This window comes from Pseudophryne corroboree, chromosome 4 (assembly GCF_028390025.1).
Source record: "Pseudophryne corroboree isolate aPseCor3 chromosome 4, aPseCor3.hap2, whole genome shotgun sequence".
Classification (NCBI taxonomy): Eukaryota; Metazoa; Chordata; class Amphibia; order Anura; family Myobatrachidae; genus Pseudophryne; species Pseudophryne corroboree.
The window spans coordinates 828,840,993-828,853,402 of NC_086447.1; the positions used below are offsets into that span (position 1 = coordinate 828,840,993).

The 12,410-nt window shown below is 43.5% G+C and overlaps 1 protein-coding gene across 2 annotated transcripts in view; it reads left to right on the forward strand.

The window, feature by feature from the left end:
* TASP1 (taspase 1) overlaps positions 1–12,410 on the forward strand; it is a 547,122-nt gene that overhangs the window by 214,560 nt on the left and 320,152 nt on the right. For both annotated transcript variants that reach the window (XM_063918540.1, XM_063918539.1), the window contains exon 11: positions 5,832–5,910. In XM_063918540.1, coding sequence (XP_063774610.1) covers positions 5,832–5,910 — 79 coding nt within the window. The remainder of the gene's footprint in view (positions 1–5,831; positions 5,911–12,410) is intronic.

Genomic DNA, 12,410 nt, shown 5'->3' on the forward strand with positions numbered 1-12,410 from the left:
GTGGGCTGTATGATATAGTCACGCAGCAATGTTGGCCAGGGGTCAGGAGGATGTGAAAGTGAAGAAAGAGGAAAACATTTGAGGATATCTGTGGACTATATAGAGGGGATGTAATTGGATTGGATAGTTTGTGAAGGTTATGTGGGCGGTTCCGAAATTTGATGAGCTTGCCCAAGGAGGAGAGTTTTCAGGGAACACTTGAAGGTTTGTAGACTTAAAGAGAGTCTTATTGTGCGTGGGAGGGCATTCCACAGAGTGGGTGCAGCCTGAAGAAAGCCCTGGATTTGTGAATGGGAGCGAGTAATGACTGTGCATGAGAAACATAGATCTTGTGAAGTTTGAAGAGGTCGGGTTGGGAGACATTTTGAGATAAGCGAAGAGATGTATGTTGGTGTAGTTTGGTTGATAGCCTTGTATGTAAGTTAAAGTATTTTATATTGAATACGGTAAAATACCAGTAACCAATGGAGGGACTGACAGAGTGGATCCACAGACGATGAGCGTTTAGCAAGGAAGATTGGCCTCATAGCTGCATTCAAAATGGATTGTAGCGATGAGAGTTAGTTTTTGGTAAGACCAGTAAGGAGACTATTGCAATAATCAATGCGGGAGATAATGAGAGCATGGAGTAGAGTTTTTGCAGTGTCTTGTGTAAGATGTGGTCATATTTTGATGTTGTTTAGATGCATGTAACATGATTTTGAGTCAGATTGAATGTGGAAAACGAAGGACAGTTCAGAGCCGAGGATGATACCTGTGCAGTGAGCTTGCTGGGTAGGGTTGATTTGTCAAGTTATTAACAGTGATAGAGATATCAGGTAGGTAACCACTATTTGTCGGTGGAAATCTAATTAATTCTGTTTTGGAAATATTAAGTTTGAGTTGACGAGATGACATCTAAGATGAAACGTCAGGAAGGCATTCAGTGACTTGGTCCAATACAGATCGGTGACAATTCTGGGGAGGATAGGTACAGTTGTGTCTTTGCTCCGTGCGCTACAAGTAATGTCACATGTAATGCGTGAGTGCCGTGTGACTTGGTAGTGCAGAGCTGTAATAGAATGCACGAGTAGCTTCTGCTGATTAAAATGATATGCAACATTCCTATATTTTGTGTGTGACTGCAACTGTATTTGCATACAAAATTCCATGCTGCCGATGGAGCCACACTAATCATGGCTCCGTCTGTGCCTGGGCGCGCCCAGCGAGGCGGACCACCGGGAGCAAACGGTGCATGTATGCGTTGTAGAAGCGCATGCGCCCTTTTCAAAGTAAATGGGAACGTCTATATACGCTCGGCGGCGGGCCGAGGCTCAGGCACGCACAGGCACGCCGATCGCCCCCGCCTGCGATGTAAAACACTGTAACGTGACATTTCGGATGCAGATAGAGCCACAAGGGTAGCAGTTGATTTACCGACGGACACAATACCGACTGTCATAATCCCGACCGTTAAAATACCGACATCCATTATGCTGGCATGTTCAAAATGCCGACATAGTCAGAATACCGACATTTGAAATGCCGACATGCTTTTTTAAATTTTTACCCCTAAACATACTTGTTCATACTTTACCATTCAAGTGGACCTGGAGGGGGAATATAATAGTGTGCCGAGCGCAGCGAGCCTCGCGAGGGGATATGTTACACTTAGACGGTGTCCATGTCGACCTATGTTGACATTGACACCCAAAAAAACATAAAAACTCATGTCGGTATTTTGACATGTCAGCATTTGAAGTGTCAGTATTCTGACTGTGCCAGCATTTTGAACATGTCGGAATAATGAATGTTGGTATTTTGACCGTGTCGGTATTTTGACTGTAGGTCAATGGCTGTCAGGATTATGACTGTCTGTATTGTGTCTGTCGGTAAATCATACTGATCCCGAGCCACAATTACACACAGAATATAGGCATGCTGCATATCTTTTTAATTAGCTTGTGCGCCCTAGTATATTACTTCGTGTCTAAAACACATTTTCGCAGAAACAAAAAACACCAAAAAAAAAACGCTCGGTACTACGGAGTCCCGCCACAGCTCGACTTTTATGGCTTTTTAGCTTGACTGCAGCAAGTATGTAAGAGGACAGATCTGTAGATTTAGATTCACGTGCAAATGATGCTGAAGTTCAAAAGTACTGATTAGTTTGCCAAGAGGGTGGCGTGCGGTGAGGGGCATAATGCCATAGCTGGTGGGACACTCAGGTCTAAATGCATCATCGCTTGGAGAGTGATAAAATGGAAAGTGATAAATGACTAGCCAACCAGCATCTAGCTGTAATTTTTCAAACAGGGCATGTGACATAGCAGTTAGGAGCTGATTGGCTGGTGCGTTTTCTTTCTCCATTTTTTCACTCTCCACGCAATGGTGCATCTAGCTCAGAGTGTGGGGTCTCCCTGCCATCACATTAACCACCCCAAACTGGTTAGCTCAGAGCTGGAATTCCTCGGAAAGTGGGGACCCAAAAAAATAAAATGGGGTTTTCCTTCCAGAACAACACCAGCACTGGGCTGATAGCGCAGTGCTATGCCCCGCACCCCTGGTGGCGGTGGGTGCAGGGTTTATGTTATAATTTTGTTCTTTACCTGCGGCCTGCCCCAGCATTCCGGCACTTGGAGAACCACAAAGTGCCATCATGCCCGGACTTTAAAGTCCCGCTGGCACCTGTAGTCCGCCTATAAAGAAAATATTAAAATGGAAACAAGATACTTAGGGCCGGATTCAAATGTGCGCTCCCCCCTCCCGGCCGCAATCGCACCCGCTGGCGGTATTCTAATGTTACTGCCGACGGGCGCGACAATTTAATTTCAACTCGCTACCCCCCGAGGTAGCGAGCTGAAATGTGTGTGAAGAGACCTGTTTGCACGCCCAAACGAGTCTTTTCACGATCGCGCCCATTAGTTTAGTCGGGTTTAGGGGCTTTGCGCGCCTAAACCCGACTGTACTGGGCGCGATAGGGGCGAAAATGGGGAATATTTGAATATCGCTCCTCTATCTCCTGTCACTTTCAGCGGGAGATAGGGGGCACATTAACATTTGAATCCGGCCCTTAATGTTTTCATTTTTTATTATACAGCATCTTCACCTGGAGGTGTCAGCCTTTAAGATCGGCCGGTATCTCGCAACTCCGGCGATCTCAGGCGTCCTTACATCCAGCCCAGAATCTGTGGTTTAAATATCTTCTTTGTATTGTTTAATCATTATGATAAGTGAGGCTCTGCCTCCCCTGACTGCACATCCCTGGTATAGATTGATAAAAGTAAAGGGCCAACCGTTAGAGGTAGCGAAGAGGAGGTAGATTCAGAGAAGTGAACATTGGAAGAGTGATTATATAGATAGGATGAGAACCAAGAAAGCGCTGTGTCCTGAAGACCTAGGGATTGTAGTGTTTGTATGAGAAGAGACTGGTCAACAGTGTCAGAAACAACAGAGGGATCTAGGAGAATAAATAGTGAGTAATTACCTTCAGACTTAGCAGTGACCAGATCATTCATTACTTTAGTCAGTGCTGTCTCAGTTGAGTATTCCGCTTTATCCACCACAGTGATTTGCCCGCCACCTTCAGTACAATACAGATTATAGCTGTCTTCATTACAAATTACTATACACTTGTTTTATACATAATTAAAGCCCAGTAACTTTTGGTAGTCTTTTGTGTTGACGTGAGTGGTAGTCCATCTTTCCTGGCTCTTTAGTTTGGTGGACTGGCTTCTGAATTCAAAATTATTTTCTCATCACCACGTCTAATAATAAAACCCTTTTTATTTTTGATTAGAAAACACTTTTGATCTTAAAATATTAAATGATTTTATTTTTGTAGCATCAAAATATAATTATATTGCTGACTTTATTTTTATTTCATTTTTATTCCTGAATACACTGAGTGTTACTCTATCATATGCTACTTGTTTGTTCCGATTGTAAAGTGCAACAGAATCTGCCAACTATATAAGGTAATGTTCATTCCTATCGAGGGCACTGTAGGCCTCATGCACAGTGTAGATGCTTCAGTGTGAGAAAATAAGACCAGGGTAAATGTAAACCAGTGTAACCAGGTACAGTGGCAAGCATTCCACGGCACTGCGTCCAAGGTAGTAATCCCTTTGAATCCCCTTCAGTCAATCCAAACTCTTGCTCTGGAGGATGGGGTGGAATTTCACAGTAAAAATGTTGAGTCTAAGGTCTTAATTAAATTTAGTGTAATAAAATCCCTGCTATGTTCCAGTATTGTGCTAAGATTGTTGTTCTATTCGAATTTAAACTGCAATGGCATTTATTAGAGGACTGTGGGAGATCTGGAGGTTGCTGTTGGCTGGGCCCGTCAGAATATTGTCATATATACAGGCGCCTATATATGGTAAATGTGTACTGAGTACTTGAGCTGTATTTGCTCTCCGTAATAAGTGTTCTCTTACCCTACATTGTTCCAGAAAGTGTTCTTAATTTCTTATGAAAGAGAGCATTCTTCCAATTCATAATTTGACATTTCTACCAAATTCCCAAGGTTAAAAATCCTCTCCATTCCATGATTTGTGGGTGGAGTGCGTAAGATTGCTGGCCATGAAGCAAATATTGGATTGGCAGAATGGGTAGTCAGGTGTGCTTTAGGCCCCTAGTATTACACTGTGTGCATACAGGTTGATTTCTTCAGATGTCATGAGATACAGTAGACCAGTGCTTCTCAGGACCCCAAACAGCCCACGTTTTCCAGGTCACCCCGCAGGTGCTCAGGTGTATTCACTGGTGGGGCTAATTTTTCACTTACTGTATGAGTCTGTGAGGAGACCTGGAAAACATTAACTGTTAAGGGTCCTGAGGACTGAGTTTGAGAACCTATGAGGTAGACTTTTTTCCTTTATACTGATCCTATACAATAAGCTTTATTATTACTTTGGACTCCATCTATTACTTTTTTTTTTTTTTTTGTAGTGTTTGCTATATCTCTGACTGCTAATTCTAACAATCAGTTGAAACGATTATAAAAATGTATTAAATATATTAGATAATTTAATGCAAAGGATTATGTATTGATTAACAATTTCATTTGTGGAAATACAGATACAATCTTTTTGTTGAACGCATGTTCTCTAAGGCTCCCTGCAGCATAATGTATCTTGTACTTCACGATCACTCCCATAGAACTCTTATTAAGTTGCTTGTAGAAACTACAAATTTATTTTTAAATTGGAGAGTACATACTATTGTTCACTGCTGTCTGCCATAGCGGTCTTACTGTTTTCCTAGTCAACTACAAGGCTGCATTTTCATAGGTTCAGCCCACAAAATGGCCTCTTGCACTCAGCCCACAAAATGGCCACCTGCAGGATTTGTGAGCAACTGCTGTATTTTAAACTGATAATGTCTGTTCATGTCAAATGTTGAGATAAACCTTTAGTAACATGATTCTGCTTTATTTTCTGCCCATAAAAAAAAGGTGTTCTGATATATCAACCTGATATTACAGATATACTGTATAACAGAGGTTCCCAAACGCAGTCCTCAAGGCACCCCAACAGGTCAGGTTTTAGGTGTATCCATGGCTCAGCACAGGTGGTTAAATCAAATTGACTAAGGTGCTAATTAGGTCACCTGTGGCCAAGCATGGATACATTTAAAACCAGGACCGTTGGGGTGCCTTGAGGACCGCGTTTGGCAACCTCTGCTGTATAAGAAAAAAAGGCGACTACTTTTCTTGACTATGTGAGACTATGCATTTGCAGCGTTTCTTATTTGTGATATGTCTCTGTCATAAAGTATTGTTACAAACAAGTAATCTGAAATCTCCATTTACAGTTGATAATGTTCCGCGCGATATGTCTTGTTTTCAGGCTGCTCTGTATGGATGTGGCTGCTGGGCTGAAAACACTGGAGTTCACAACCCTTATTCTACAGCTGTGAGTACTTCAGGTATTTACTGCTTCCATTCCATGATTACTTACTGCTACTGCTTCAGCTGAATGAGTAAACCAGAACATGTGTGTGCCACATAGGCATTTTCCTGTATCAGTGCTCTTGTCACTTTACGCTGAATAATATATTTGTAAATGTGACAGCTGCTTTGAATCTTTCCAAGATTGTTCCCCTTTCAGATTGTTTTGTTGTTTATTTCTGTTGCTTTCATCGAGAGAATTTAAATGGTGATTTCCCTTTTTTTTGCGGTGGGTGATATAATTGGTCACATGCTTATTTGCGGATATTGCAGGATGAAAGAAAGGACTTAAGGGCCCTACACACTGGATGACATTTTAGAAAGATATCATTCAAAAATAAACAATATATCATTCATATCGTTAAGTGTGGAGGCACCATGTGCGTCCCTGCAGTTGTTCATCGTTGGTCTATCATCGTTTATCATTGCAAGCCAATTTGGACGTTATAGATGTTTGCAATGTCAAATCGTTTATACAAATCGTTCTGTGTGTATGCAAAAAATTGTTACTGAAAAATCGTTCATTGTTCAAATTGGCCAGTGTGTAGGGCCCTATACTGTAGCATGTATCCTATTTGGCCATTGGTTATTCGGTAGTTGGGTCAAATGAACTAATCACAATGGGCCTAATCTGTGACCAGTCAGCCGATGACACTCATTTTCCTCACAAATTCTCTCCCTGCAACCAATCAGTTTCTTTACCACTTGGTCTTTGGGTACCCACTCACAGGGCAGCCATCAGGAGGGGACTAGAGCCCCGGGCCCTTATAGAGAGGGAGGTCCACCCCTGGCTCCTTCAGCCAGTACCTGGAGAGCTGCACAGGCAACGCAACAACAATGGGCTCATGCCCAGGGAGGACTTAAATTGAGCCTTTCCTGTGCAGCAGCCCTGTGAATCGTTCCTGCAGGTCCGCAATGCTCCACCTATATGTAACGTCATGATGTGTTACATCACATAGGGGTAGAGCGGTGTGGCAGAATCTTTTTATTTTTATTTTTATTTTTTATTGGGGGGGCCCCCTGTCTATTTTATTAGTCCCGGGCTCCACAATTTCTGATGGCAGCCCTGCCCACTCACTATGTGATTGACTGTAGGACAATTTGTTCTAGAACTGAATTGAAAACTATGATTGTATCAATGAATCCTCCCACTGTTTAAGTGACAATGAGGGACATTTACTAAGCAGTGATAAGAGTGGAGAAGTGAGCCAGTGGAGAAGTTCCCTATGGCAACCCATCAGCACTAAAGTAACATCTATAATTTGCATACTATAAAATTATACAGAACTGCTGATTGGTTGGTGGGACAACTTCTCCACTGGCTCACTTCTCCACTTTTATCACTGCTCAGTAAATGTCCCCCCATCATTACAAACATCACGAGTTCCAGGCTCCCTCAGTTCCCGAGTAAAGGTGGGTACACACTAGAGCAACACTGGCATGATTTGCCGTATCGGCACAACAAATCTGCATATTGCCTAGTGTGTACATGCTATTGTGCACTCCCATGGGTCACATGCAGCATCTTTAATTTGGCCCCTGCTGCACATCCAAACGGAAGATATCGCATGTGATTTGATGAAGTGTAATGAAGGACGGAACAGTGAGCCTGATTCACTACCTTTTGCAAATGTGAGACTGCACACAGTGAACGATTATCGGCAGATTGCGCATGCGCTGCGAACACATTGCGTGTGCGCGAAAGACAAAATGAGATTGCACTGTGTATGCAGCCTAATTGTAAAGAGAACGCATTTTGATTGACACGAAGTGACCGTTTGTAGGTGGTTACATGGCGTTTGTGTGGAGTGGTGGGGAAACGCTGGCGTGTCATATTCTGGGGTCGGCTACAACTATCAATGGTGCTAATTGTTTGCGTATCCATTGCGATTCTGCTAATGCATATGCAGGTTTGTGAATGCAGCGGTGGGGGGACTTTTATCCTTTCTGGGCGGCTCTTCACATGCAATTTTTAGCAATAGCAGATTTGTGAAAATCGCTATTTCAGCCTCAGTAGTGATCCATAGTGAATTAGGCCCTGTGATCGTGAAGTCATTCATTATATCTTCCTGGTGTGTACCAGCAATCTGGCATGGTTCGGGCGAAGGGAAATCGGTCCGATTGCCGGTGGTTCTGATGTGTAGCTGGCCTAACTCAACCCTGCTCGTGCAGATACATGAGTATTCTCCAGTTCTTGCCATTCCAACATAGAGCCTAATTCAGATGTGATCGCAGCAGCAAATTTGTTAGCAAATGGACAAAACCATGTGCACTGCAGGTGGGGCAGATATAACATGTGCAGAGAGAGTTAGATTTGGGTGGGGTGTGTTCAAACTGAAATCTGAATTGCAGTGTAAAAATAAAGCAGCCAGTATTTACTCTGCACAGAAACAATATAACCCACCCAAATCTAACTCTCTCTGCAAATGTTATATCTGCCCCACTTGCAGTGCACATGGTTTTGTCCATTAGCTAACAAATTTGCTGCTGCGATCAGATCTGAATTACCCCCATAGTCAAATGAATTCAGCACTTAGTGCAGTATATTGACAGTGCTAATTGGACGGCTTCCTCCGAAACGTTGCACCCAGCAGTGCAATGTATTAAGCGCTGTATGTGTTTAATCTTTTCTGTGATATGGTGCACTGAAGAATGAACCTTTCAATGTCAGCAGTAGGGAGGCCAATCCCGGGATCGGGATCGGCGGGATCCCGGGATTTGGGCACAAAAATGCCGGGATTTGAATCCCGGGATTGGAGCATCCAATCCCGGGATTCACGGGATTATACTGCGCATGTGCGGCGGCGGGAGGGTGGGTGTGTAAGTAATAGTACTTACTCATTTAGGCGGGCAGCAGCCATGAACAAGTTGAACGCGCGCTGCACTTCAAATGTAGTGCCGGCCGCCAGCCAATCAGAGCTGGCGGACCGGCAGCCAATCAGGGAAGCTGCAGCGGCAGCCAATCAGGAGCGACTGCTGCGGCCGCTTCCCTGATTGGCTGCCGGTCCGCCAGCTCTGGTTGGCTGGCGGCCGGCGCTTCATTTGAAATGCCGCCGCGTTCAGTCAGTGTGTTAATGGTTGCCGCCCGTCTAATAGTAAGTACTATTACTTACACACATGATCCTCTCTCCCTCCGTGCAGCCTTCCTCCCTCCCTGCCGCGACCTACACCCTCTGTCCTGAGTCCCGCACCGCTACCTACACCCTCCCTACCTCCCGCACCGCTACCTACACCCTCCCTACCTCCCGCACCACTACCTACACCCTCCCTACCTCCCGCACCACTACCTACACCCTCCCTACCTCCCGCACCACTACCTACACCCTCCCTCCAGCGCTGCTCCCTACAATTTTCTCTAATCCCTACTGCAATCCCGGGAATCCCGGGATTGACCGTTTTTCAATCCCGAATCCCGGGATTGAAAAAACGGCCCGGGATTGGCCTCCCTAGTCAGCAGAGGGGAATTCTCTAGATCATGAGACTCCTTTCAGGTCTGTCGCTTGAGGGGAGGGTTTATACTGTAGTTACAAAAGTAGATTTAATTGGAATCATTTTGTTATCTATTTAAAACCACTACTACACTAGTCTAGTATTATTATGTTTTCTTTTTTAAATGACTGTGTTTATTGAAAGGTCAGCATGAGCAAATACATACATGAGAAAAGGAAGAGTATGGCAGTGTACCAGTAGTTCCGTGTTTATACAGGATGCCATGAAATACCATACTTAGTCATTTTCTATTAGATATGCATAAGCGTTCACTTTACATTCTAACGCATTAAAAATGTTGATGTTCACATAGCGGAAACCATATTATCTTTGTTTAGTTTAATTAGTATTCGTCATTTTTTGTTTAGGTATTTCTTGACAATCCACCAGGTGTTCAAATAGACCAGTGGCTGACAGTGATTCAATGTAACTGTGATTCGGCGGCCAAAGTTCATTATGGGGTCTATTCATTGAAGTCGGATTTCCCGACGGATAAACGTCGTTTTCCGACAATTTAAGGTCGAATCCAGATTCAACCTATTCAATCAAACTGCAGTTTATCCGACTAGTCAGAAAATCCGACTTGTCGTAAAACACGTGGATCGGCAGATTAGCCGCGGATCCACGTGTTTTGTCAGATTCGCGGCCAAATCTGACAGGTTTTAGCCCTGTTTGCGACGATGTCAATCCGACTTTAAAAAAAGTTGGATTGGCATTGTCTGGAATGGCCAAAACCGGAGTCCGGTTTGGCCGCTAATTGAATCCTGAAATGGCGGATCCTTTCCGTCGGAAAGGATCCGACATCAATTGAATACACCCCTATAAGTACATACAGATCAGAGTACACAAGGTATTGCTGCCAACTGAGCGTATTCTCCTTCATGTAAGCTTATTTGGGATATCCTGTTTACATGTTGATTTATCTTGTCATTGGCTGTTTATTGCACCGCCTACTGCAGGCCTGCGCCAATTTCCCCACAAATCAGAGGCAGCAGTAACAAATTATGAACAACTCCAATTTTTCTTTTTCGGGATTGCAGATATGTTGGTAGGAAACATTGCATCACACTTCACAGTGGTAATCATACAATTCCCATATGTGATTCATAACCAGTTTCACACTGTGTCCTACGATTCATCAATTTGTGCTTGTCCCAAGTGTATCTTCCCATGACCACAGGCAATATGACCAGCCTCCTCCGCACTCTCTAGTGTAACTTGTGGTAATTACTAGTTATGGATGAGCACAAACAGGTTTATGTCACACTGTAGTGTCAATGCTCAGGCTGCAGTAACAACACAGCTTCATAATACTGTCTGTAAGCTAAGATCACCAGGAACCAACTTTTCTTTTTCTTTTTCTCTTGCATTTTCAAAAAGCAGAAATGAACATGTATAAATATTAAGGGCTAAGGGGGACATTTACTAAGCAGTGATAACAGCGGAGAAGTGAGCCACTGGAGAAGTTGCCCCATCAACCAGTCAGCAGCTCTGTATAATTTTATAGTATGCAAATTATAGATGTTACTTCAGTGCTGATTGGTTGCCATGGGCAACTTCTCCACTGGCTCACTTCTCCGCTCTTATCACTGCATATTAAATGTCCCTCTAAATGTAATAGCCTGCAAGCTGCTGGAGGCGTGGGACTTTGTGCGAGTCTGTCTATATTTTTAAAGCATAAATCATTTACAAGATAAAATCAACCTGGTTGTAAATTATTGCCACTTTAAAAATACAAAGAGACTCGCACTAAGTCCCGCCCCTCCAGCAGCTCGCAGGCTATTACATTTAGCCCCTAGTGCAGTGGTTCTCAAACTGTGTGCCGTGGCACCCTGGACACTTTCAGGGGTCCTTTGGATTGGTGGTCCAGGACCAATTCACATTAATTATGGTCAATGTAATAGGCAAAACCAGTGCCGGCGGCTGCCAATCATAAAATATATACCAAACCAAAGCAAATCCTATCCCTCACCACACAATGGAACCGAAGGATGACATATAAAAAAAAACAATTTACTTCATTTAATATTTCTTTTTCAATTTCTCAATAAGAAACTTTTGGCCTAGGTGTGCCGCGAAAAAAATTCTGATACTCTAGGGCTCCGTAATTCAAAAAAGGTTGAGAACCACTGACCTAGTGTTAATCAAGCAATAATAATAAAACCGTAAGAGTACTGGGCAGTGTTACTGTATTCTTGATAGCTATATAATTATGAACAAAAGTAATAACAGTCAAAAGAATACAAATAGAACAACTACAGTAAGACTATAGAAAATGGGGGGGGGGATCGGGGGTTGTGAGGCTGCTCTGTAGGTTTGAGGAAATATTGAATATTAATAATCATATTACATCATATACATTAGCATGAATGACCCAACAAAGTGAAAGAATAATATAGGCACAGTCGGGATGGTATCTGGATCCTGGCAGTTAAAATACCGTCAGCGTGTCCCGATGCAAGGAATCCCGACAGCCCTCAGGTAAGTACCCCAACCCTCCCCCTCTACACCCCTAACCCTTTCTGCCCTCAGACTAACCTAACCCTCCCCAGTGTGCCTAAACATAACTCTCCCCCCCCCCCCCCCGCCCCTCCCCCACCCCGCAGCCTCAGCCTAACCCTCCCGTTAGTGTCTAAACCTATTATCTCTCTCCCCCTCGGTGTAATCTGAACCTAGCCCAAATACCTATGTTCAGAATGGCAAAAGTTGGGATTCCAGATCCAGCATCGTGAGCGATGTTGGAATTCCTGCGTTGGTCTCCTGACCAGTGACGGTATTCCGACTGCCAGCATCCCAAACGCCGGTATGGTGACCGCATCCCGGCCCAGTTAAGTAATTTAAAATGTACTACTTGAAGAATATAAATAGGAAAGAGTACTGGCAATGTATTTTAAGGGGATGATATTTATATATCAATGATAGTTGGGATTAAAAAACTCAAAGCCTCATATTCTAATATGTCTTTAATATATCAGAGCTAATGTTAGTC